General features: G+C 42.3%; 1 protein-coding gene across 3 annotated transcripts in view; it reads right to left on the reverse strand.

The window, feature by feature from the left end:
- Positions 1-18,028: 18,028 nt before the first annotated feature.
- The window catches only part of LOC138747368 (5'-AMP-activated protein kinase subunit gamma-1), a 66,882-nt gene continuing 58,688 nt past the window's right edge, over positions 18,029-26,222 (reverse strand). For all 3 annotated transcript variants that reach the window (XM_069906506.1, XM_069906507.1, XM_069906508.1), the window contains 2 exons: positions 19,883-19,976; positions 18,029-19,251 (listed from right to left, as the gene is read on the reverse strand). In XM_069906506.1, the coding sequence (XP_069762607.1) occupies positions 19,223-19,251; positions 19,883-19,976 (123 nt within the window). In that variant the 3' untranslated portion in view covers positions 18,029-19,222. The remainder of the gene's footprint in view (positions 19,252-19,882; positions 19,977-26,222) is intronic.

Raw genomic sequence — 26,222 nt, forward strand, 5'->3', positions numbered from 1 at the left:
GTTCGGGGCATTGGGTGCTCGGGCGGGCAGGTGGTCAGGGCTAAAAGTTGTGGGGGGGGGGGGGAAGAAAGAGTTCATAAAGAAATCACATGATTTTTGGGCCTGAAAAAGAGAGAGGATGTCACCAACGACACGGGATCAACTATCACACATTGTTCCCTTTGGTGGGGGAAGACCAGAACTAGGGGACATAACCTCAAGATTCAGGGGAGTAGGGAGAGGAGGAGGAACTGCTTTTCCCAGAGGGTGGGGAATCTGTGCAATTTGCTGCCCATTGAAGCAGTGGAGGGGACCTCATTAAATATATTTAAGACCAGATTGGATAGATTTTTACAGAGTAGGGGAATTAAGGGATGTGGGAAAAAGGCAGGTTGGCGGAGATGAGTCGATCATCAGATCACCCATGATGGCCGGATGGCCGCCTCCTGCTCCTGGTTCTTGTGTTCTTATACACACCTCATTTAACTGAGCCAAGAATGAGCAAACTACAATGTCCTGATGGCCAAACAGAGGCTAGAGGGACTCAGCAGGTCAGGAGAGAGAGATAGGCAGTCACCGTGTCAGGTTGGGAGTCTGGATCAGTGGTCCCAACCCAAAAGGTTGACTGACCATTTCTCTCCATGGATGCTGCCTGGCCAACTGAGCCCCCACCTTTTTGTTTGCTTGAGATCCTGGCAGCTGCGGTTGATGTGGTTCTCAAGTGTCAGGGCTTGCTCCCTGCATCCTGCACCGTTTGGCCGACACAAACCTTCCACCTCTTCAGATGAAAGAAAAGAAATGCCCAATCAGTTAGCTCTGCTGGATAGCATGCCTGCTCAGGGCTACAGCACAAGAGGCAGCGTGGTTGGCACAACGGTTAGCGTAACGCTGTTACTGCACCAGCGATCGGGACCGGGATTTGAATCCCATGCTGTCTGTTCTCCCCGTGTCTACGTTGGTTCCCCCCAGGGGGCTCTGGTTTCCTCCCACCATTCAAAATTGTACCTGGGTGTAGGTTAATGGGGTGTAATTGGGTGGCACAGACCCGTGGGCCTGAAGGGCCTGTCACTGTGCTGAATGTCTAAATTTTTTTTAATATAAAAAAAAATTTACTCAAGCAGAATTAGAATTCATTGTCATGGATGGACAAGTCACAAAATTTGTTTTGAAGCATGATCACAGTGCAAACATTTCTATAAACCGCCTTATAAAATGAAAAAAATATAGTGCACGAAAAGTCAAAGTGAGGCAGTGCCTGCGGTTCATTGATCATTCAGGAATCTGATGGTGGAGGGGAAGAAGCTGTCCTTGTGCTGCTGAGTGTTTGTCATCAGGCTCCTGTATCTTTTCCCTGATGGTAGCAGAGTGAAGAGGGCATGGTCTGGGTGGTGGAGGATCTTTGAGCATAGAAGGTGCTTTCTTAAGACACAGCCTCATGTAGACGTTCTTGATGGAGGGAAGTCTGGTGCCTGTGATGTTGCAGGTTGAGTTAACAACCCTCTGGAGTTTATTCTTGTCCTGAGAGTTGGCACCTCCGTACCAGACAGTGATGCAACCAGCCAGAATGCTCTCCACGGTCCACCTGTAAAAGTTTCTGAGAGTCTTCGACGTACCAATTCTCCTCAAATTCCTCATAAAGTATAGCCGCCACCCCCCCCCCCCCCCCCCCAAACAACAGTCCTTAACTTTCCAACAATGACATGTGGAAGAAAACTCAAAGTGAAGTCTTGTCAATCTTGCTGTGGTGATTTATAATACTTCAGAGCGTTGAGTAAAATTCCTGCAATGATGATGTTTACTTGCAGACAACCGGGCAAGGAACTCAGTGAAGTGAAGTTATATGGACCATTTAAGAATGGTGCGTTGGCACAAATCATGGGCTAACTCATTGCATTCACCTTTAATGGAGGTTTTAATGATGTGATACCATGTCGTACCACCATTGACTGCCAATTAAGTCTGCTGTTCAATTTGAAATGGCTTCTTATTTTTAATCTAATATAATTATTTTATATTTTGGTTTAACAATTGATAGGATATTGAGGAAGGCAAAGGGAAAGGGATGGTTCAGAAGGGGATCTCATTTTGAATGTTGGAAGGCCTGGACAGAGTAGATGTAACAAACTTGTTTCCCATGGTAGGGGAATCTAGGACAAGAGGGCACAACTTCAAGATTGAAGGGTGGCCACTTCAAGCACTGATGTGGAGGAATTTCTTTATCCAGAGAGTGGAAAACCTCTGGAATTTGCTACCATGGGTGGCTGTAGAGGCCTGGTTGTTGGGAGTATTTAAGGCAGAGATTGATAGGTATTGGAATCGTCAGGGTATCGAGGGTTATGGGGAGAAAGCCAGGGGCTGAGTGGGTGGATGGATCAGCTCATGAAGTAATGGCGGAGCAGACTAGATGGCCCAAATGGCCTACTTCTGCTCCTAGATCTTATTGTCTTGTAGGTGAATCGTAACCTGAGGGTCTCAGGAAGAGACAGAGTGGATCAGTGTGAATGTGCATCAGCAAATGCAAAGGAGAATTGGCAGCAAAAAGAAACAGTGAGGACTGTTCTCACTGAGCGAGGTCTGCATGAGGATTTCTCTGTGTCTGTGAAAATGAAAACACAATAACAATTACATTTAATTCTGTGTGCGTGTCTAAATGAGATGAGAGTGGTAAATCAAGTTGTAAAACATGAAAGGTTGCAGACACCGTGGTTGAAGTAAAAACACAAGGCTGGAGAAACTCAGCAGGTCAAACAGTGTCCTTTATGTAGCAAAGATAAAGATGCAGAACCAATGTTTTAGGCTTGAGCCCTTCATCAAGGTATGTTGGTTGAACAAGAGGCATGTGAAAATCTGAAGTATTGGTGACAGCAGAAACTTGGCTCAAAAGGTGCAGGAGAACACAAACCCCAGTCCTCATCAAGGGGTCAGCAGTGGAACTTCAAATTCCTGGGTGTCAACATCCCTGAGGATCTGTGCTGGGACCTCCATGTCGACGCAATCATGAAGAAGATTCGTCAGCGGCTATACTTCGTGAGGAGTTTGAGGAGATTCAGTACGTCACCGAAGACACTTGCACATTTCTCCAGGAGTACTGTGGAGAGCATTCTGTCTGGTACGGAGGGGACAATGCACAGTACAGGAAAAAGCTACAGAGAGTCGTGAACTCAGCCAGCGCCTTCGTGGGCACCAGTCTTCACTCCATCAAAGACATCTTTAAGAGGCGGTGCCTCCATCCCCACCACCCAAGGCGTGTCCTCTTCACTCTGCTACCATCAGGAAGGAGGTCCAGGAGCCTGAAGACGAGCATTCAGCGACACAAGGACAGCTTCTTCCCCTCCGCCATCAGATTCCTGAACGGACAATGAACCACAGACACAACTCACTATTTCTCTTTTTTGCCAGTTATTTACTTTTTAAAATCCTGTATTAACGGAATTGTAATTTATAGTCATTCTGCGCCACACCGCTGCCACAAATTTTGTGACACATGTTCATGACACTAAACCTGATTCTGATTTTGATACAAAGTGTTCAGGGAGGATAAGGGAGGAAATTGATGACGTTTGAGGGTGCTGGAGACAGAGAATGTGCACCAGAGGGATCTGTTTGGTTGAAGGTAAGAAACATCAAGGGAACATTACACTACTGAGTGTATTCTATCAGTTAAGATGGTTTTTGTGATCAGCAGCCCAAAATTTATGAAATACACCCAAAAGTGTTCCTACTCCCCTGGTATGTACTCGTGGGCCAAAATGGCCTGTTACAGTGTCTAGACCTGGTTCTCAAACTTTTTCCACTCACATACCACTTTAAGTATTCCCAATGCCAGAGCTGTTCTGTAATTGCTTAAGGGGGTATGTGGGTGGAAAGAAAAAGTTTGAAAACCACTGTTTTCATCGTCCCTCATTGACTTGTTATGTGCACGGTTTCAGATCTCCAAAGGAAATGGGCCACTGACAATTTTTCTCAAGCACAATCTTTCAGTTAGTTGGGTCTAGAGCAGTGATTCTCAACCTTCCCTTCCCACTCACATCCCACCTTAAGCAACCCCTTACTAATCACAGAGCACCTGTGGCATAGGGATTGCTTAAAGTGGGATGTGAGTGAAAGGAAAAAGGTTGAGAACCATTGGTCTAAATTAAAAGATTGCTCACTCCTGAAATAGAGGGAAAGAGAATCAAGAATGATGTGAAGAAAAATGAATTTTATGCAATGTCTTTGGAAGATGGAATGTATTGCCTGCAGTCGTGGTGGGGACAGGTTCCATGTGGACTCCAAGAGGGAAGTGGATAATTCGATGGCAGAACTGGATACAGTGGGTGGAATGGGCTGCTTCTTGTCGTGACCATTCTCTAATTCAATGAACATTCTTCAAAGCTCCTTGAGGAAAAGGCCCAGAGATCAATGAAGTTGTTTATTTCCACTGGCAGCGAAACGTATACAGTGGCCGGTTCTGACACCATCGGTGTCGGTTTGGCCTGCCAAGGGATTGATTATTGTGTGGCCTCTGCAAGCCCTGCAGATCACTGGCTTTAAGGTTAAAGATTGAAAGTGGGACAGATGATACAGTTTAGGACGCAGTCACAGCTAAAAATACATCACATGCTTTATACAGGGAGATAACGATGATTGAAATTACTTTTGAAGGCTATGTTCTTGTAACAATATCCAGTAGAGTGGAATTTAATGGCAAAATAACGCAAATAAAGTAATATCTATTCACTACTATTCCTGAACATCATCCTTTGGAAGATGAACAATTCAGTTCCATATTTCAGAAGGGATCAATCAAATCTCAGTGTAATATTTTCCCGCAACCTATTCTCTTTCAAATGTCCATCAACTCCCTGCTTCTATTGTCACTCACCTGCACCTGGCCGCTGAACTGACTGATCTGTGCAAGGTCATGGGGAGAGCATGCAAACTCTGCGCAGACAGCACCCGAGATCAAGATTGAACCAGGGTCATGAGAGCTGTGAGGCAGCGGCTCTACCCACTGTGCCACTGTGCAGCCTGTTAGCAAGCGGTTAACAGATACATACGTGGATCTCCCATGGTAGGTGCCATATTTATCCAAAAGATTATCGTTGCCATAGTTTCTCACTCCAAAGTTCATTTCTTACTTCCTTTGAGTTATCACCTTTGAAAGAAAAAAAAAATCAATCAAAACAATTTGGACATTGTCAGGCTGCCTGGTGTCTGTTCATTCCATACATATTGAAACTCTTTGTCCTCGTAACTACAAATCCCGTTCTTCCAAGCTTCATCAAGTTTCTGCTAGCCCACTCCCCATTTTCCCTCCCTTCCCCATCCCCCTGACTTTCTTTTCTCCAGCCCTCCACCCCCTCCCTCTCCATTCACAGAGCCAACCCCCTCCCCCTGTTTGCTCCTGTCCCCTCCCTTATCCACCTATTACCACCTGCCCTGTAGGCCTGTGCCCCTCCCCACCATTTTTTGTTCGGGCCCTGCTGACATAACATTGGTTATGTATTTTTATCCCTGCCATATAAAGTACATTGACCTGCCGAGTTTCTCCAGATTTGTGGTTTTACAAGGACACACTTACCAGATTAAACGATACACTGGCAACCACTCGCAGGTAGAAGTTACAACATACGATACCCACCACCCCTCAATAGATAAGAGCCGTGCCTGCAGGAGATAAACTAAAGTAGGGACACTAGGCCCACAATTCTACAACTCCCAACCCTTTGCTGGTGCACAGCTTACTAATGATCCTCCAGCGTGACCCACGGTTCCCAACCTGGAGTGGAGCTGGGGTCATCCCAGAAGAGAAAGAGGAAGATGGCTCACACGTGATGGGCTTTATAGTGTCATCTACTGGAGGGTCTAGCTCAGGTATCAATGAGGCAATTAAAGGGGCCAATGACCAGGTGTGTGCTGACCTGTGGGCAGGGCTTGACCTTGATTGGCAGGTGAGGTGACTCCCACCAGGTTCCAGATGGATGGGTTACGTGACCCTCTACAATCCACACCCTTGCCAGGTTCCAGACAGAGAGGTCACGTACCCACCACAATCCACACCCCCCACCAGGTTCCAGACGGAGAAATCGCGTGAACCTCCACGATCAACACCCTCCCCAAGTTCTGGACAGAGAGGTCATGTGACCCTGAGGACAGAAGCGGTGGGTCCAAACCCCGTTCTTGAGACATGGGCATGAGATCAAGGCTGTGGTAGTCACAAGGAGGTGGACACAGGCCCTTTGGTCACTGATTTCACACTGATCATCAGCCAGCCATTTAACCCTAATCCTATGCAACTCCACATTCTTTCACCTCACCCTCCCAATTCTACCACTCATCTGCACATGGGGGCCAGTGATCCCACCGACCCACACACGTCTCTGGGGCACAGGAGGAAATCAGAGCACCTGGGGAGGGGAAAACATGCAGACTCCACACACGGACAGTTTCACAGATCAGGATCGAACCTGGGGTCTCTGGACCTGCGAGGCAGTTGCACCACTGTGGTGTCCTGTTCACTACATTACAACTGTACTTTGATAGCTGAATAGCATTTTGAAACATGGCGAAAGGCAATTCAAGTCTGTTTTCCCCCCATTTATGGAGGGCTCTAATCTTTCTCTGAGAGGAGTGAAACACGAAAGTCTGCAGAGGCCATGATTGTGGTAAACACACAGAAATGCTGGAGGAACTCAACCGGTCTTGCAGCATCCAGAGGAGGTTAAGATATATAACCGATGTTTTGGGCCTGAGCCCTTCTTCGCCAGTTATAGATCTAGCAGTGGTTCTCAACCTTTTTCTTTCCACTCGCATCCTTTAAGTAATCCCTCTGCCATCGGTGCTCTGTGATTAGTAAGGGATTGCTTAAGGTGGGATGTGAGTGGGAAGACAAAGTTTTAATCGTCCCTCATTGACTCGTTATGTGCATGGTTTCAGAACTCCAAAGGAAATGGGCCAATGACAATTTTTCCCAAGCAAAATACTTCAGTAACAATTGGGTCCAGAACAGTGATTCTCAGCCTTCCCTTCCCACCTTAAGCAATCCCTTACTAACCACAGAGCACCGATGGCATCGGGATTACTTAAAGTGGGATGTGAGTAGAAAGGAAAAGGTTGAGAACCACTGGTGTAAAGACAGTAAAACTTGAAAGTCTGCAGATGCCGTGGTTGAAGTAAAAACACGATGCTGGAGAAAAGCAAAGATAAAGATACATAACTGATGTTTTGTCCAAGGTATGGACAAAATAATCTAATCCTTGTATCTACTCTTCCTCTGCAAGGAGGTACGAAACTTATAGAGGTTCCCGGGTGAAAAATACTGTAACTGATTAAAAGGAATGCGCTGAACTAAAATTCAAGCCATTACACTGCCTGTACAAATAATCAGTGGTCATCTCCAGTTTAAGACGTAACGAAAAGCCTGCAATTAATCCACTGGAAGCAGTGAGCACACATGGAAACAAATGCCCCTGGAGCGACTCTCCACAAAACAAGGTTTGCATTCAGCAACACGGCAAAAGTCAATCCTGTCCAACTCACCAATTGTTCCATGCAGCGTGCAGACTTTTCTACCACTCTTGCCGAGTCACATTCACCACCCCCCGCCAGGTAGTGGTTCTCAGTTTTGCTGGGTGCAGAAAAAAAGCAGCAGTTGTTATGAAAAATAAACTCCAATAAAGTTCTTTGTTTGTTCTCCTCTGCATTGAAATTTGCCGCTCAGGCCCAGTGATTACAAACCGACACATATTAGTGTCAAAGGACACTCTTGTGCATGTAACTCCCACCAAATTCTGGACATATTTCTCCTCATGTGGAAAGAATGATTTGAAAAGGCTGATATCAGCACATTATTTGGAGATCAGTGATGAACACCATCTCTCTCTCTCTCAAATTCTAAAATCCCTCCATTTACCGAGCTTGTTTTGAGAATAACTCCACTTTGGCCTCTCGTTCAAGGTGGAGCTTGAATTAATCTCAATTAAGACCTTACCTCAGGTGCTGTGTGAAAGGAGAGAGTTTTCACCTTCTGAATTCCAACCCTGCCAGATTTGATGAAGGGGGGGCGGGGGGGTGGGGGGGGGAGAGGTCAAGATAAAGAGAACGGAGTATTTGGGAATATCTGCAGATGTTTAAACTTGAGATTCTGTTCTGGATATTCAGTGCATGTTTAGAACAGTGATTCTCAACCTTCCCCTCCCACCCACATCCCACCTTAAGCAATCTCTTACTAATCACAGAGCACCGATGGCAGAGGGATTACTTAAAGTGGGAAGAAAAAGGTTGAGAACCACTGGTTTAGATTGAATGGTGGTGGGGGGGGAGGGGGTGCAGAGAGAGAGAAAATGGTGGCTTACCCAATTGCAGGCTTTCGAATAAGAAATGAGATTTTGACAAAATCCCTGAACTTCCCTTTAAAATTGTCCCTCCTTTATGCAGCCTTGGCCTTGGTTTATCTGCTTGTGTTTGTTGAGACTGTCATTTTGCTTCGTTCACAAATAGTTAAGTTTCCATGGACGCTCTAAGCCAGATACCCCGAGGCAGCAAGGACACTTCTTTGCAAGTCCTGGAAATGGGTCTTTTCAAAAAACAAGCAGTGGTTAATGTCAATTAACATGAACCATTGGACCAACAGGAAGGCAAAGGGAAGAAATCGCAGAAAGATTGAGCATGGCCAATGACAATACAGTGAGAGTTTGTGTTTCATTGCAGGTGAGCAGACACCACCACCACCCCTGCCCTCCTACCTAATATCTCTCTGCCAGGACCACTTTGGTCAGGCTCAAGAACTGACTGGTCAAGTTTATTGTCATCTGATTGTACAAGTACAACCCGACGAAACAGCGTTCTCCAGTCCTCGGTGCAAAACACACAGACACACACCCAGACATACAGGACAAGTATTCATATATACAAATAAACAATTTCAGGGTGGCACGGTTGGCATAGTGGTTAGTGCAACGCCTTTACAGTGCCGGCGATCGGGACCGGGGTTTGAATCCCACGCCGTCAGGAGTTTGTATCTTCTCCCTGTGTCTAGGTGGGTTTTCCCCGGGGGCTCTGGTTTCTCTCCCACCATTCAAAACATGCCAGGGTTGTAAGTTAATGGGGTGTAAATTGGGCGGCATGGGCTTGTGGGCCGAAATGGCCTGTTACTGTGCTGTGTCTAAATTTTTTTAAATTAGCTTTAAATTTAAAATGTGATAGTCTCGGAGGGCGAGTGTGAGCAGTTCCTTTGGTCGGTCTCTGCCTGCAGGAAGCTGTTCCTCAGCCTGGTGGTGCTGGCTCTGATGGGAGCAGCTAAAAGATCTGAAGTCCCTCCCCCCCACTGGAGTTCCCAGGGCGAAAGTACACGCTCATCAAGTTGCCTCAAGAAAACCAGTAAAAACGCACTGAAATGCTGGAGGAACTCAGTCGGTCTTGCAGCGACCATAGGAGATAAATATATATTGCCGATGTTTCGGGCCTGAGCCCTGAAGTAGACCAAGTTAACAATCAGCTCCTTGATTTTGCTAACATTGAGCACAAGGTTGTTGTCATGACACCACTCAACGAGCTGATCTTTCTCCCTCCTGTACACTTCCTCATTGCCGTTTGTGATTCTGCCAACAACCGTGGTGTCATCGGCAAACTTGTAGATGGCATTGGAATTGTGCCTGGCCACACAGTTGTGGGTGTATAATGAGTAGAACAGTGAGCTAAGCACGCATCCTTGGGGTGCGCCTGTGTTGATGTTCAGGGAGGAGACGTTGTTTCAAATTTGTACTGACTGTGATCTTCCAATGAGGAAGTCAAGGATCCAGTTGCAGAGGCACAGGGTTTGGACCTTCTTGACTAGCACTGAGGGGATGATGGTGTTGAAGGCCGAGCTATAATCTATGAAGAGCTGCCGCATGTATGAGTTGCTGTGTTCAAGGTGATCCAGAGCTGAGTGGAGAGCCAGGGATATTGCATTTGTTGTGGAACGATTGTGACAATAGGCAAATTGCAGCGGGTCCAGATCTTTGCTTGGGTACGTGTTAATTCTGGCCATAACCAACCACTTAAAGCATCTCATCACAGTAGAAGTCAGTGCTACTGGGCGGGAGTCGTTGAGGCAGCTCAAGCTACTCTTCTTGGGCACTGGGATGATTGGAGTCTAATCTGTCTGACGTGGAATTTCTTTCCATGTGATAATGGTGGGTGCGCTTGTCTACAACTGTTACAACACAACGAAATTAGTGACCCAGAGCACAACTGTCAGCTGCGGGGAGAGTCTCCCTTTCAACATCCGTCCTCTGCTCTACAAAAGGAATACTTGGTTGCAAACCGATGTGCTACCTGAAATGACATCACATCAAAGGCACTTTATTTACGAGCGAAGTTGGTTCAGCTCCAGCTACCAAAAAAATCCTGAACGGAGCCAGTGACCGAATGGAACTCTGGAACAAAGCATGAATGATGTGAGAGATGGACTGACTGGCTTGGCAAACACTAAAACTAAGAATGAATGGGCTTTGTAGAGATTCGCAGACACAAGCTCAGCACAAACGGGTAGACACTCCATCAGCAGAGACCAGGGATTACTCCCACAGTCAATAGCTCACTCTCTGACCAGTGCCAGGACAACACTGAACTAACAGTAGAATTATTGACAAGAAAGAAAAATGGATGATCAACATGAGCATCAGCTTTTGTCTTTCAATGAATTGCACATCCCAAGAGTATCACTATTTTCTTTTGTATAACAAGTCTCACCTGTGTAGAAGCTGGACTTGATGGAAGTTAGAAGAATGAGAGGAGATCTTATAGAAATGTCTAAAATTATAAAAGGCATAGATAGGATAGAGGTCGGTCAGTTGTTCCCGTTGGTGGGGGAGACCAGAACAGGGGGACATAGCCTCAAGATTCAGGGGAGTAGATTTAGGACGGAGATGAGGAGGAACTGCTTTTCCCAGAGGGGGGTGAATCTGTGGAATTCACTGCCCATTGAAGCAGAGGAGGTGACCTCAGTAAATAGATTTAAGACCAGGTTGGAGAGATTTTTACATCAACGGGGAATTAAGGGATATGGGGAAAAGGCAGGTGGGTGGAGATGATCATCAGATCACATTAAAAGGCGGAGCAGGCTCGATGGGCCGGATGGCTGACTCCTGCTCCCATTTCTTATGTAGTTATAACAAAAATAGGTACTGCAACAAAACAGAGACACATCAAAATTGGAGCGAGTCAGGGTGAAGCTGCAGGGTCTCGTCAAACCAGAATGGAAATAAATCTGCCTCCAACAAGTCCCATAAAGCACCACACCATCTCGGACAGTGGTTCTCAACATTTCTTTTGGTCTGGTTTCCGGCCTAAAACATATCATGGTCCACTATGATGATGACTGAGCAGTGTTCGCCTCCGCACAGGCTTTGATCAGCCTGTTGGGGGAGCCAACAGAGGTTTTTATTTGAAACCCCTATTAAATCGACAGCAGTCACAAGGGATTGCAGACTCCATGGAAGCGGAGGGCTGAAGCAGGACACCAGAGGACGGGAAGATCACCCCCCCCCCACCACCCATCTGAGAGGGGGAAGCGGAGGAGACTACCTGCGGGGACGGTGACCACGGCGGCGGACCAGTGAGGGGGCTCTACGGCTGAAGGACCAGTGCACACGGTGGGCTGCTGGCGACTCAAGGTGAGGAAACCACGGAAAAGCTGTGGGCTACTGGAGACTACTGTTGGGAGACTCGCGCCGGACTGGAGGCTGGCTCAAATTGGCTGGAGGGATACTAGATACTGGAACTGGGATGCAAGGAGGTGCCGATGGTGCTGAAGGGTCCCTGACCCCATCGGAGGTTCGGATCTAGAGCTCGGGGTGCCAATGGTGTGGCTGCAGGGGCTGGGGGAAAATCTACAGACACACGATGACTTGGGGGGGGGGGGGGTGGAACTGTAAGAGGCACCATCAATTCCTGCAGCAGGCAAAAAGACACTGTTTTATTCCCATCATGATAAACTGAATATTTTCTCATCAAAGGCACCTCTGTAAGAAACACATTTTAAATCGAATTTAAAGTATTTTATTTAACATTTTTAAAAAGACCAACAAGGAAACACACTGCGGCCCACCAATGGGCCATAGCCCACTGGTTGAGAACTACTGACCGAGGACAAAGCAGCTCTCTTGATTTGACATCCCATCCATCATCCTAATCATTCACTCTTTCCAATACCACAACATGGTTGGAGTGTGCAGAGATTGCTGCAATACATCAAGGGGCTTTCAATAGCAATTCCTACCTTCCACCACGTCAGACGAGGTGGATGGGAACATTCAACTTTCATGATCCCCAGGCATCCCAGACTAACTTGGATCGCTGGGTCTAAATCAGTGATTCTCAACCTTTTTCTTTCCACTCACACATCACTTTAAGTAATCCCTATGCCACTGGTGCTGTGTGATTAGTTTTCCCTGTGGGCTCCATTTTCCTCCCACCGTTCAAAACATTCCGGGGGTGTAGGTTAATGGGGTGTAAAATGGGCAGCACAGACTCATGGGCTGGAAGGGCCTGTTACCGTGGTGTGTGTCTAAATTTAAAAAATAAGATTACAGAAAATCAAACAGTATTAAACGTTTGTGTGCCCCATGTCTGGGGCAGAATGATGAACTTTCAGTCTGACTGACCTGAATGCCCAGACATGACATTCTGCCAGTTTAGTGCAACGTTAGGTCCCATCTGAACATTCAGCCACTCTTTGGGACAAATACATATACACTAGGCACTCATGAATGGGGGTCCCCTGGTGGGGAGTGAGAGGGGAGAAAGACAGGCTTCAGAATGGGGAGTGAGAGGGGAGTAAGACAAGCAGTTGCACACATACAAGCACCCCATTACACTCACCCCATCTCACCAGAAATGGGCCTCTCGCAACTGGGAGCATGCAAAAGGGATTCTCATACACCTCACTTATAATAGTCTCAATCACAAGACCTTCAAATAAAGACAAATTGCATTATTAACTGAACATGCACTAGTTGAAGCAAAAATGCACATAGTTCCAAGAATTTTATTATGGTTTTGAAGATATTACAATTAATAGGCTTTTCAATGAGATTTCAAACCTTCACAAGTAAACGCCAAAGAAATAATAAACACTTCCACGAGAGAAAGGTTTGAACTAAATTGGAATAAATATGATTTTGATTCTGTAAGGAAATAACCACTGCACTTTAAGTTCACATTGTAACTTTAAAAAACAAAACTCAGTATTACATTAATGAGAAAAACACATTAAAACATCATATAAAACTATTTAACAAACAAAAAAATGTTTTAAAAACCTAATCAGTCTACCACACAATGCATAAATGGCACAGGGTTGGCAAGTTAGTTCATGACACAATTCAAAAAGAGGCAGAAAATGGCAGGAACATGCAGCAAGTCAGATATCATCTGCGGAGAAGGAAATACTGATAGCTAATGTCTCACAATGAAAAGGTAGCTCCCTAAGGAGTTGACTGTTTCTCACCCCATGGATGCTGCCTGACCTGATGAGCACGTCGATGAAGGGCTCAAGCCTGAAATGTCGCTATGCAGCAAAGATAAAGATACATGAAAGGACATGGTGACCTACTGAGTTTCTCCAGCATTGTGTTTTTACTGATGAGCAATTCCAGCTTTTTCAATACCTGCAGCAAGTAGATTTTCACATAGTTGGAGCCAGGTGGATTCTCTTTTCTTGCACATCAGGTTTTAGTTCAGGAGTGAAGACAAAGTCTTGCATTTATAGGATTCCTCCCAACTTTGTGGTCGCATTTCAGGGTCTAATGTTGCCCTTCCTGACTCCGCGGAGCAAAACACAGAAGTCTGCAGATGCTGTGGTCGTCATAAAAAACACACAAATGCTGGAGGAACTCAGAAGGTCTCGCAGCGTCCATTGGAGATAAAGATATGTGAACCAACGTAGTGGTTAGCACAAGGCTGTTACAGCACCAGTGACCCACGTTCAAATCTGGCGCTATCTCTACGTTTATACACTCTCCCCATGTCTGCGTGAGTTTCCTCTGGGTGCTCCAGCTTCCTTCCTCCTTTTGAAATGTACCAGGGTGTAGGTCAGTTGGATATATTTGGGCAGCACAAGGCTCGTGGGCTGAAAGGGCCTGTTACTGTGTTGTATGTCTACTTTTTTTTTTAATTTAAATGTTTCGGGCCCAATGTTTCAAGAAGGGCTCAGACCTGAAGTATATATATAGATATATATAGATATATCTATATATATATAGATATATATAGATATATCTATATATATATAGATATATATAGATATATCTATATATATATAGATATATATAGATATATATAGATATATCTATATATATATCTATATATATATAGATATATCTATATATATATACATATATAAATATATAGATATATATAGATATATCTATAGATATATATAGATATATCTATATATATATAGATATATCTATATAGATATATCTATATAGATATATCTATATAGATATATCTATATATAGATAGATATATAGATATATCTATATATTTACCTCCTATGAATACTGTGAGACCTGCTGAGTTTCTCCGGCATTTCCATGTTTTTACTTCCTGACTCCATGTCAAGGGGCCCAGCTGCTTGGATTGATCAATTTATTCACTCATAATTTTCCTCTCATTTTGCCCACACCCTCTCCCGTTTGCCCACTCCGGCCAATGAAGCTTGCCAATCGCATCCCACTTTCAGCCCAAATAATATTCTCAGTGGCAGTGTCTGTGGGAAACCCCAATGCGAGATGGAAAAAGCAAATGAGGGAACAAGGGCGGTGAGTGGAGCAGTTGGCGCAGCACCCAGGACCGGGGTTCTAACCTGTAAGGAGTTTGTACGTCCTCCCTGTGTCTGCGTGGGTTTCCTCCCACCCTTCAAAACGCATAGGGTTGGCTGGTAAATTGGGTGGAATTAGGCACAGGTTTCATGAGCCAGAAGTGTCTTGTATCATTAAAATTAAAATTTTTAAAATGTAAACACAGGTTTATGAGATGCACAGTAATGCTCTTTGTTTGGAAATATTGACTTTTTTCACCCCCCCAACCCTCCGCAGTCATTTGCATTTTCACTTCTGGATTGCAGATAATCCAGAAAAATTGCAACCCTTCAATTTATGAGGGAATAAAATGCCCAGTGACAAATCAACACTTTTTTGCTAATGTGCCACAAAGATCTGGAGGTGAAATGTGAACTTAAACGTCACCAATGAGAAGCTGAAAGTTCTTCATGGAAGGTCATCAACACAAAACCATCACCTTGCATTTCTACCTCTTCACCAATGCTGGTTGATCAGGTGAGTATTTCCAACATCTATTTTTTCCGCACCTCGATTTGCACAATATCCCATTCTTCAGCCAAATGGCTGAAATACAAACGCTGCTTTCACAGCACTGTCCAGAGGAACGCTCCTGGCTAATGCTCGAGTGGTTTCAGCAGGAAGAAACCTGGCAATGTGCACTTTTCATGTTTAAGCAGTCAGAACAGCACTGGATTATACATGGGGTTCTGAGCAAGGGAAGATGCTTTCTCAAAATCATTTCAATGGCAACTTTGCAAAAATGACTTAATTTTTTTTCAAAACCTCCTCAATCTAAATTAGTTCAACTTTGTTAAACTCATTACCAGGTTGGGGAAAGTGGAAAAAAAAAACCTGGGGTTTCATCTCTATTCAATATCCAGGACCCACTGTTAGGAGGGCTCGTGGATGAATGCTGATCATGTACAGAATCAAACTGACAATGGCCATCGAAGTGAAGCTTTAATCCTTCACCAGCACAGAGGCAAACAGGAATATTTGGAAAATTGCTCCTTTGAATGGGAATTTTTTGTCCTTTTCAGGCTGAAGCCTGCAAAAAAAAAAAAAAAAAAAAGTTGGCTTGACTGTTCTTTCCAGTTCTGACAAAGGGACGGGGACGTGAACCATTCATTCCTCTTTCCACAGATGCTGCCTGACTGGTTGGGCATTTCCAGCATTTTCTGCTTTTATTTCAGATTTCCTGCATTTTTTTTAAACCTTTCATTTTTGTTCAAATTCACTTTGGACTCTTTGACGATAAAAGCTAAAATTTAGACCCAATGTTCATGTTTACAGCAATTAACCACATAACCACCGCCAGGGGAATGATTGGAGTCATCTTGCTTAGTGTCCACAAATGCAATAGCAGAACAAAAACATCACAATGTAATTACAATCAGGTTACAGCCCTGAAATTCAATTCCACTTCAAAGCTCAACCAGGTTGCAGCAGAAAGTAAACCAGTTGCTAGGAACTGGGGTTCAAGTGACACCCTGCTCATTTTCTCTGTAAGAGCTCGCTTCTCAAATCTTGAGCACATCTTTGACTGCTTCGATTCCACTACAGCAGCTGTAATCTCACTGGACAATCGGCTTTGATATCAGGAATCTGCCCAATGAGATCACTCGAATGTTAGAACGTATCACTGAAAGTAAGCACGCAGGTACAGCAGGCAGTGAAGAAAGCTAATAACAAGGGGAGTTGAGTATAGTTGCAGAGAGGTCCTTCTGCAGTTGTACAGGGTCCTGGTGAGACCACACCTGGAATATTGTGTGCAGTTTTGGTCTCCAAGTTTAAGGAAGGACCTTCTTGCAATTGAGGGAGTGCAGCTTAGGTTCACGAGGTTCATTCCCAGGATGGTGGGACTGTCATATGTTGAAAGATTGGAGCATCTGAGCTTGTGTACTCTGGAATTTAGAAGGATGGGAGGGGATCTGATTGAAACATACAGGTAGTCCTGGACTTCTGACCTACTTGAATTACATCCACCTGCACATATCACCAAAATTTTAAAAATCTTTATTAAAACTACTGTACATATTTTGTATTAAAAGTCCTGTATCGAGTGGTCCCCGCTCCCAGCTGCAGCCCCAAGTCCCTGCTCCCCTCGGCAGCACAAGGTCCCCATTCCTCCCCCCAGCAGCCTGAGGTTCCCATTGCTTGCAGCAGCCAGAGTTCCCAGATTCCCACAGCAGCCCAAGGCCCCGATTTAGGACCAAACTTGAGTTACAACCGATCCTACAGTCCCCATTATGGTCGTAAGTCGGGGACTACCTGTATAAGATTATGAAGGGATTGGACACCCAAGAGGTAGGAAGCATGTTCCCAATGTTGGGGGGAGTCCAGAACCAGAGGCCACAGTTTAAGAATAAGGGGTAGGCCATTTAGAATGGAGTTGAGGAAAAACCTTTTCACCCAGAGAGTTGTGGATCTGTGGAATGCTCTGCCTCAGAAGGCAGTGGAGGCCAATTCTCTGGATGCTTTCAAGAAAGAGTTAGATAGAGCTCTTAAAGATAGCAAAGTCGAGGGATATGGGGAGAAGGCAGGAATGGGGTACTGACTGTGGATGGTCAGCCATGATCAGAGTGAATGGCAGGGCTGGCTTGAAGGGCCAAACAGCCTACTCATGCACCAATTGTGTATTAAGCTGAATTAGTGGAATTACCAGGCCAGAATGTCCAGATCCCAGCTATCAACCACTAATTTGCAAATGGCCATTAGGAGGAGGTGAAACTAGCACAGAACATGGTGCACCCAACTAAATCAATGCAGAGTTCAGAGTGAACAAGTCAAAACTTTGTCCAATTGGGTATTTGCCAACAAGCAACAATACCAAATTGAATATTTAGCATTCCAGGAGTTAACTCATCAAAACATTCTTCCTTCAGGGTTGGTCTTGTGATAGTAATTAAAAATATTTCTGACACATCCACGAACACAAAATGATATTGTAAAAACTATCTACAACAAAAAGAAAATCAGTCAAGCGCAGAATCAAATTGCTGATAATCACCTTTTTGCATTGAATAGAACGTACAATTTACTGTTTAAATACCGTGAGAACCAATTAAATATCTTTTACCTTCAGAATTCAGATTGCTGAATTGGTCATATTCCATTGTTTGAAGTTTTTGAAATCAACGTCAGTCAATCTTCTAAATTAGGACAAGACCACCCAAAACGAGTTGACCTCATCCAACAGTAAGTGGTATCAACAAGTGAGATGGTTACACAAGTTCAAAGAGAGTTCCATGTTATTTAATAACATTCAAACAAAGGGAAGGAGTGTTTCATCTTAAAATACTTTTTTTGGACTGGACTTCAAAGTTACAGAAACAGAGAAATGCAATTCATATCTTTCGTATCAACCAGTCAGGAGTGCAAAAACAAAACAAGCTGAATTGGTGCTGGTAACGTCATGTAGGAAATGATACATTAAAAATAGATATTTTTGGAAAAAAAGGGCAGTACACTTGGCACAGCAGTTAGCGCAACGCCTTTACAGCGCCAACAATCAGGACCAGACTGGGGTTTAAACCCCACACTGTCTGTGAGGAGTTTGTACATTCTCCCCATGTCTGCGTGGGTTTTCCCTTCAAAACGTTTCCTCCCACCCTTCAAAACGTACCGGGGAATTGTAGGTCAATCGAGTGTAATTGGGAGGCACGGGCTGGTGGGCCGAAAGGGCCTGTTACCGTGCTGTGTCTCTAAATTTAAGTTTTTTTTTAAAAAGATCACTTCTTTATTAATCTAGAATCTAGATTAATACGCACACTTGAGTCTGATCAATAAAAATGAAATTATTACTGACCAAATATATGTAATAAAATGTCCATTTTAATAAAGATATTGAAAGCCCACTACCTGAATTAGAAGACTCCATTTTAAAGTAAAAACCCACGTAGGCACAGGGAGCACAGTGATCCTGATCACTGACGCTGCAAAGGCGTTGCGCTAACGGCTATGCCAACCATGCTGCCCAGTGATGTCACTGTATTAAATTGGGCTACAGAAATTGCAATATAATATTCAATACAGCACAGATAATCAAGCATAACACCAAGTATTAACAAAGTAACATTCTGAAAATGGACAAATCGGTCAGTTAAAACACTCCTCAAAGCTCCCCGACGTTTGTACGATGAATTCATCAAAATATCAAAAGACTTCGTTCCTTTGACCTGACCTGCAGTATCATTTTGGTGGACAGGGAAAGTCCATGGCTTCATGCAAGGAGGTGTAGAAACATTTCCAAGTGAAATCAAAATGGGAATTGTGAACAATGGCAAGTATGTTTCTCTATATCATGGGTCAACACACTGCTGGTGTAAAACGTTGTGCCATCGTGGGTGTACGCCTGCAGGTACAAGATTTTCAGGCTGGTGATGTCTCGATATGGGGGAAATGGCACTTGTACACTTTGTCCAACACATCTCTTACTGTTCACGCTCAGATGATGTGTCACCTGTGGACAAAATAAGAACTTTTATTTCATACATTTAACAATGTGTCAATTTCAGCATGACAAACTCAAAGCAGGTTCCCAAATTAAATAATGAGCCGAATTAAAGAAAATTAGGCAAGGCTGTGGGGAAGAAAAAAAGATATTTGAAACCCAAGGCGAGCAAGTTCAGGATTAAAAGTTATTTTGAGCAATCAGTAGCTGGATAAACTGTTCCGGCCCAAACTCCTCAGCAAGAATGAGAGTTTTCTCTGCAGTTTATGAGCTACACAGTTGGCATAGCGGTTAGCACAATGCCTTTATAGCACTAGCAACTCGGACTGGACCAGGGTTCAAATCCTGCGCTGTCTATAAGGAGTTTGTACGTTCTCCCTGTGTCTGCATGGGTTTTCCCTGGGGGCTCCAATTTCCTCCCACCGTTCAAAACGTACCGGGGGTGTAGGTTAATTGGGTGTAAACTGGGTGACATGGACTCGTGGGCCAGAATGGCCTGTTCCTGTGCTGTAAGTCTAAATTTAAATTTAATCTACTTGCACTGGGATCGAGCTCTCTTATTTTCTGCTGGCTGAGGCTGCACCATGAGCCAGAGTGGGGGTGGGGGTAAAGAAGGAGAATGTGAACTTTGTATACTTGCCTCCTCCAGTCAGTACCAATGCCTGTAGAATATCAGAGAGTGAGACAATCCCCTTCACGACATCATTATCATCAACCACAACTAACCGATGAACCTACAGAGACAGAAACATGTGGTCAGTAACATATCATTATTGCAACAAAAATCAATGAAATGGACAAGGTAACAGTTGATGTGAAAAATTAAAGACCTTCGCATTAGAACAAAAACAATCAATTTTTTTTCCTACATTTCTAATTTTAACACATGTTGAGATGTTCCAGCTCTCTCACCTTCCCCTTCAACAAGACAGTCATGAGCTCATTTTTCTTCCCTGAGTGCAGGGGGTGCTCGGAAGGATATTACATTACAAGGAAGAGGAGCAACAAACATAGGAAATGGGAGGGACAAAGGTGACAAATGTACAAGAATGGGGTAAAAGCACGATGCTGGAGAGATTCAGCAGGTCAAACAGTGTCCCGTTATGTAGTGCAAAGGATAAAGATACAGAACCAAAGTTTCGGGCTTGAGCCCTTCATCAAGGTATGAGCAAAATGTCACCAGGCACCTGAACAAAATAGGGGGGGGGGGGGGGAGAACAGGGGGAGGAGCACAGATCCACAGGGCAGGAGGGGGGAGCCTCTGTGAATCAAGAGCTGGAAGAAAACTCCAGCTCTCCACCCTCTTCCCTCTCCATTTACAGAGCCATCCCTCCCTCCCCCTGTTTGATGCTGTGCCTTCCCTCCCTTCTCCACCTATTACCTCCTGCCTCTGGGACCATGCTCCGCCCCTGCCCCACCCCTCCACCATTTTGTTTGGGTGCCTGCCAACATTTTGCTTATACCCTGATGAAGGGCTCAATCCTGAAACGTTGGTTCTGTATCTTCATCTTTGCTACATAAAGGGACACTGTTTGACCTGCTGAGTTTCTCCAGCCTCGTGTTTTTACTTCAACCATGGGGTCTGCAGACGTTTGTGTTTTACTCTTCACAAGAATGATGGAGTCATTTTTGTAACATAAAATCCTGTTTTAAAAGTGTTCCTTGTGTTCTATTTGACACAAAACGTTGACAGTGACTATTATAGAAGGCAAATTCCACAATATTTATAAATAAAACATTAGTTATTCTGAGACCTTTTCAATTTGAGGTTTTCCTAGTTACTTTTCAACCATGCAGGAAGTTCTCATTGAGGTTAATAATGAGGCACTTGTCATGTCATGCTGTATGGGATTTGCAAGAATATGTGTATTCGATTCACATTTCCAAAAATATTAACAATATTCATGCATTAAACCCTGAGAACATTTTTTTAAAAATTAAATTTAAATTAAATGTAGACATACAGCTTGGCAATGGCTCCATGCCACTCAATTACACCCAATTAACCTACACCCCGGTACGTTTCAAATGGTGGGAGGATACAGGAGCTCCCAGGGAAACCCATGCAGACATAAGGAGTACGTACAAACTCCTTACAGTGTGGTATTCTCACCCCGGTCCCAATCACTGGCGCAAGAAAGGCATTGCCTGACCGCTACGCTAACTGTGCCGCCCTAGTTTAAGTCTAAATTTTGGTGGAAGGAAAATTAAATAAATAAAAAGAGAATCAAACAAAAAAAAATCACTATGACAACAAACTGTGGTTAAATTTTTAAAAAATATTTAAGTATGAGGAGTACATTCGTGTGAACTCAGCTTTTTATATGAGTGAAGTAAACCTGCCCCTTCTGCATCTGGTACTGCCAGCATCATAAACTAGCAATGAGATTGAGACAGATAATGCAATTTCTTTGACCTGGGGTGAAGGAGAATGAATTAAGACACTTGCTTCAGCTAAATATGGCAAATCTTTGGCTTACATAAAAATGAAATATGGCAAAACATTACACTGAGAAGAGAAAAATACTGAAATTTTGCAGAAATCCAATTTGAAGCATTGCAAAGAACACAAGCAAACTGTAGGAAGCAAAACCATTTATTTTGTACTCTTGATTTTCGTGTGAGGCAAATCTAGGACGTGACCAAAGACAAGGATGGGCAAAGCCAAGGGTCTTGCTGCCACTCCCTACTTAATGACTGTGTCCAGTCTGATACATCAAGAATATGCTCTTTAAAAGGCTTGGGAACTGGAACTTGCAAGACCCTTATCCGAGAATCTATGGGACAAGATTTTTAAACTGGAAAATACATCTTCCATATGTGTCTGACATTCATAATCCAATTCAAAGTAGTGCATCATACTCACATGTCCAAAGATAAATGGGCTAGTATTTTTTTTAAACTATTAACCCTATTTGTGACAGATGCAAATCTGAAGTTGCTACATTTTTTTTTAATTTTTTTATTTTTCACACATGTTGACCAAGATACATATATTTTTCTTCTTAAATATATAGTGCCGTTTTCTCCCCTTTTTTCCCCCTCCCTCCCTCTCCCCCTTCCCCATTTATTTGAAGTTCGATCTATAAGATACATTAAACCCGTTAAACAATGTTGTCACTTAATAAAAATAAACAAGAAATTTTACTGAGTCAGTTCTTTTCGTTATCTTCTCCTTCTGTCATTTTAGGTGGTGGAAGTCCATGGTAGGATTTCTCTATTGTATTTCATGTATGGCTCCCATATTTGTTCGAATATTGTAATGTTATTTCTTAAATTATGTTATTTTTTCTAATGGATTACACTTATTCATTTCTATATACCATTGTTGTATTCTCAAGTTGTCTTCTAATTTCCAAGTTGACATAATACATTTTTTTTGCTACAGCTAGGGCTATCATAACAAATCTTTTTTGTGCTCCATCCAAATCAAGTCCAAATTCTTTGTTTCTTATATTACTTAGGAGGAAGATCTCTGGGTTTTTTGGTATATTGCTTTTTGTGATTTTATTTAATATCTGGTTTAGATCTTCCCAAAATTTTTCCACTTTCTCACATGTCCAAATTGCATGAATTGTTGTTCCAGTTTTCTTTTTACAGCGAAAACATCTGTCTGATACTGTTGGGTCTCATTTATTTAACTTTTGAGGTGTGATGTATAGCCTGTGTATCCAGTTATATTGTATCATGCATAATCTCGTGTTTATTGTATTTCTCATAGTTCCGGAGCATAGCTTCTCCCATGTTTCATTCTTTATCTTTATGTTTAGATCTTGTTCCCATTTTTGTTTAGGTTTACCGTTTGTTTCCTCGTTCTCCTTTTCTTGCAGTTTGATGTACATGTTTGTTACAAATTTTTTAATTATCATTGTGTCTGTAATCACATATTCAAAATTGCTTCCTTCTGGTAACATCAGACTGTTTCCCAATTTGTCCTTCAAGTAGGTTTTCAGTTGGTAGTATGCAAACATTGTATCGTGAGTTATATTATATTTATCCTTCATTTGTTCAAAGGATAATAATTTATTTCCCGAAAAACAATTTTCTATTCTTTTGATCCCTTTTCTCTCCCATTCTCTAAAGGAAATGGATTGTGAAAGGGATTAGTTGATTTTGCGTCAATATTGGTTTTGGTAGTTGGTAATTTGTTTTATTCCTTTCTACGTGAATCTTCTTCCAAATGTTGAGCAGATGGTGCAATACTGGTGAATTCCTATGTTGCACCAATTTTTCATCCCACTTATATAGTATATGTTCAGGTATCTTCTCCCCTATTTTATCTAGCTCTAATCTGGTCCAATCTGGTTTTTCCCTTGTTTGATAAAAATCTGATAGGTATCTTAATTGTGCTGCTCTATAATAATTCTTAAAGTTTGGTAGTTGTAAGCCTCCTTGTTTGTACCATTCTGTTAATTTATCTAGTGCTATACTCGGTTTCCCCCCTTTCCATAAGAATTTCCTTATTATTTTCTTTAGCTCCTTGAAGAATTTCTCTCTTAGGTGAATTGGTAATGACTGAAATAGGTATTGTATCCTTGGGAAAATGTTCATTTTAATACAGTTTATCCTTCCTATCAGTGTTAGTGGTAAGTCTTTCCAATGCTCTAAGTCGTCTTGTAATTTTTTCATTAATGGATGGTAATTTAGTTTATATAGATGGTCGAGGTTTTTATTTAGTTGTATACCTAGGTATCGCATTGCTTGTGTTTGCCATCTAAATGGCGATTCTTTCTTAAACTTTGTGAAATCCGCATTATTCATTGGCATTGCTTCACTTTTATTTGCGTTGATCTTGTACCCCGATACTTCTCCATATTCCTTCAATTTCCTATGTAATTCTTTTATTGATATTTCTGGTTCTGTTAAGTATATTATAATGTCATCTGCAAATAAACTGATTTTATATTCCTTCTCTTTTATTTTTATCCCTCTTATTTTATTTTCTGTTCTTATCAGTTCTGCTAGTGGTTCTATAGCTAACGCGAACAGTGAGGGAGATAGTGGACATCCCTGCCTTGTTGATCTGCTTAAGTTAAATTGTTTTGATATATATCCATTTACTGTCACTTTCGCCAATGGCCCCTTATATAATGCTTTAATCCAATTAATATATTTCTCTGGTAGGTTGAATTTTTGTAGTACTTTGAATAAATAATTCCATTCTACTCTGTCAAAGGCCTTCTCTGCGTCTAAAGCAACTGCTACTGTTGGAGTTTTATTTCCTTCTACTCCATGAATTAAGTTAATAAATTTACAGATATTGTCTTTTGTTCGTCTTTTTTTAATAAATCCAGTTTGGTCTAGATTTACTAGTTTTGGTACATAGTCGGCCAATCTGTTTGCTAATAGTTTAGCTATTATCTTATAATCTGTGTTAAGTAGAGATATTGGTCTCTATGACGCTGGTGCAAGTGGATCTTTCCCTGTCTTTGGTATTACTGTAATTATTGCTGTTTTGCAAGAATCTGGTATGCTTTGTGTTTTATCAATCTGGTTGATTACTTCCAGGAGGGGAGGAATTAATAAGTCTTTAAATGTTTTATAGAATTCTATTGGGAATCCATCCTTTCCTGGTGTTTTATTGTTCGGTAGTTTTTTTAATATCTCCTGTAATTCTTCTATTTCAAATGGTTTTATTAATTTATTTTGCTCCTCTGTTTGTAATTTTGGTAGTTCAATTTTAGTTAGAAATTCATGTATTTTGTCTTCTTTCCCTTCGTTTTCAGTTTGATATAGTTGCTCATAGAATTCCCTGAAGTTTTCAATGATCTCCGTTGGATTATATGTAATTTGTTTATCCTTTTTCCTTAATGCCAATACCATTCTTTTAGTTTGTTCTGTCTTAAGCTGCCACGCTAGAATTTTGTGTGTTTTTTTCTCCTAGCTCATAATATTTCTGTTTTGTCTTCATTATGTTCTTCTCCACCTTATATGTTTGTAGTGTTTCATATTTTTTTTGTCTGCCAATTCTCTTCTTTTAGTTGCATCTTCCTTTATTGCTAATTCTTTTTCTATATTTGTTATTTCCCTTTCCAACTGTTCTGTTTCCCGATTGTAGTCCTTCTTCATCTTAGTTACACAACTTATTATTTGCCCTCTGATGAACGCTTTCATTGCGTCCCATAGTATAAACTTATCTTTCACTGATTCCGTATTTATTTCAAAGTACATTTTAATTTGTCGTTCAATGAATTCTCTAAAATCCTGTCTTTTAAGTAACATGGAGTTTAATCTCCATCTATACATTCTTGGTGGGATGTCCTCTAGCTCTATTGCCAATAACAGGGGTAAGTGGTCCGATAATAGTCTAGCTTTATATTCCGTTTTCCTAACTCTCCCTTGAATGTGGGCTGATAACAGGAAAAGGTCTATCCTTGAGTATGTTTTATGTCTACCCGAATAATATGAATATTCCTTTTCCTTTGGGTGTTGTTTCCTCCATATATCCAAAAGTTGCATTTCTTGCATCGATTTAATTATAAATGTGGTTACTTTGTTCTTTCTGTTAGTTTTTTTTCCACAGTTTTATCCATGTTCGAGTCCAAATTAAGGTTAAAATCCCCTCCTATTAGTATGTTCCCTTGCGTATATGCTATCTTCAAAAAGATATCTTGCATAAATTTTTGATCTTCTTCATTAGGTGAATATACATTGAGTAAATTCCAAAATTCTGAATATATCTGACATTTTATCATTACATATCTCCCTGCTGGATCTATTATTTCCTCTTCTATTTTGATTGGTACATTTTTATTGATTAATATAGCTACTCCTCTGGCTTTTGAATTATATGAGGCTGCTGTTACATGCCCTATCCAATCTCTCTTTAATTTCTTGTGTTCCACTTCAGTTAGATGTGTTTCTTGTACGAATGCTATTCAATTTTTTCTTTGTTCAGTAAATTTAACAGTTTCTTCCTTTTGATTTGGTTATGTATTCCATTAATATTTAAAGTCATATAATTCAACATAGTCATTTCA

Source organism: Narcine bancroftii, chromosome 12, assembly GCF_036971445.1.
Source record: "Narcine bancroftii isolate sNarBan1 chromosome 12, sNarBan1.hap1, whole genome shotgun sequence".
In the NCBI taxonomy this organism is placed as follows: Eukaryota; Metazoa; Chordata; class Chondrichthyes; order Torpediniformes; family Narcinidae; genus Narcine; species Narcine bancroftii.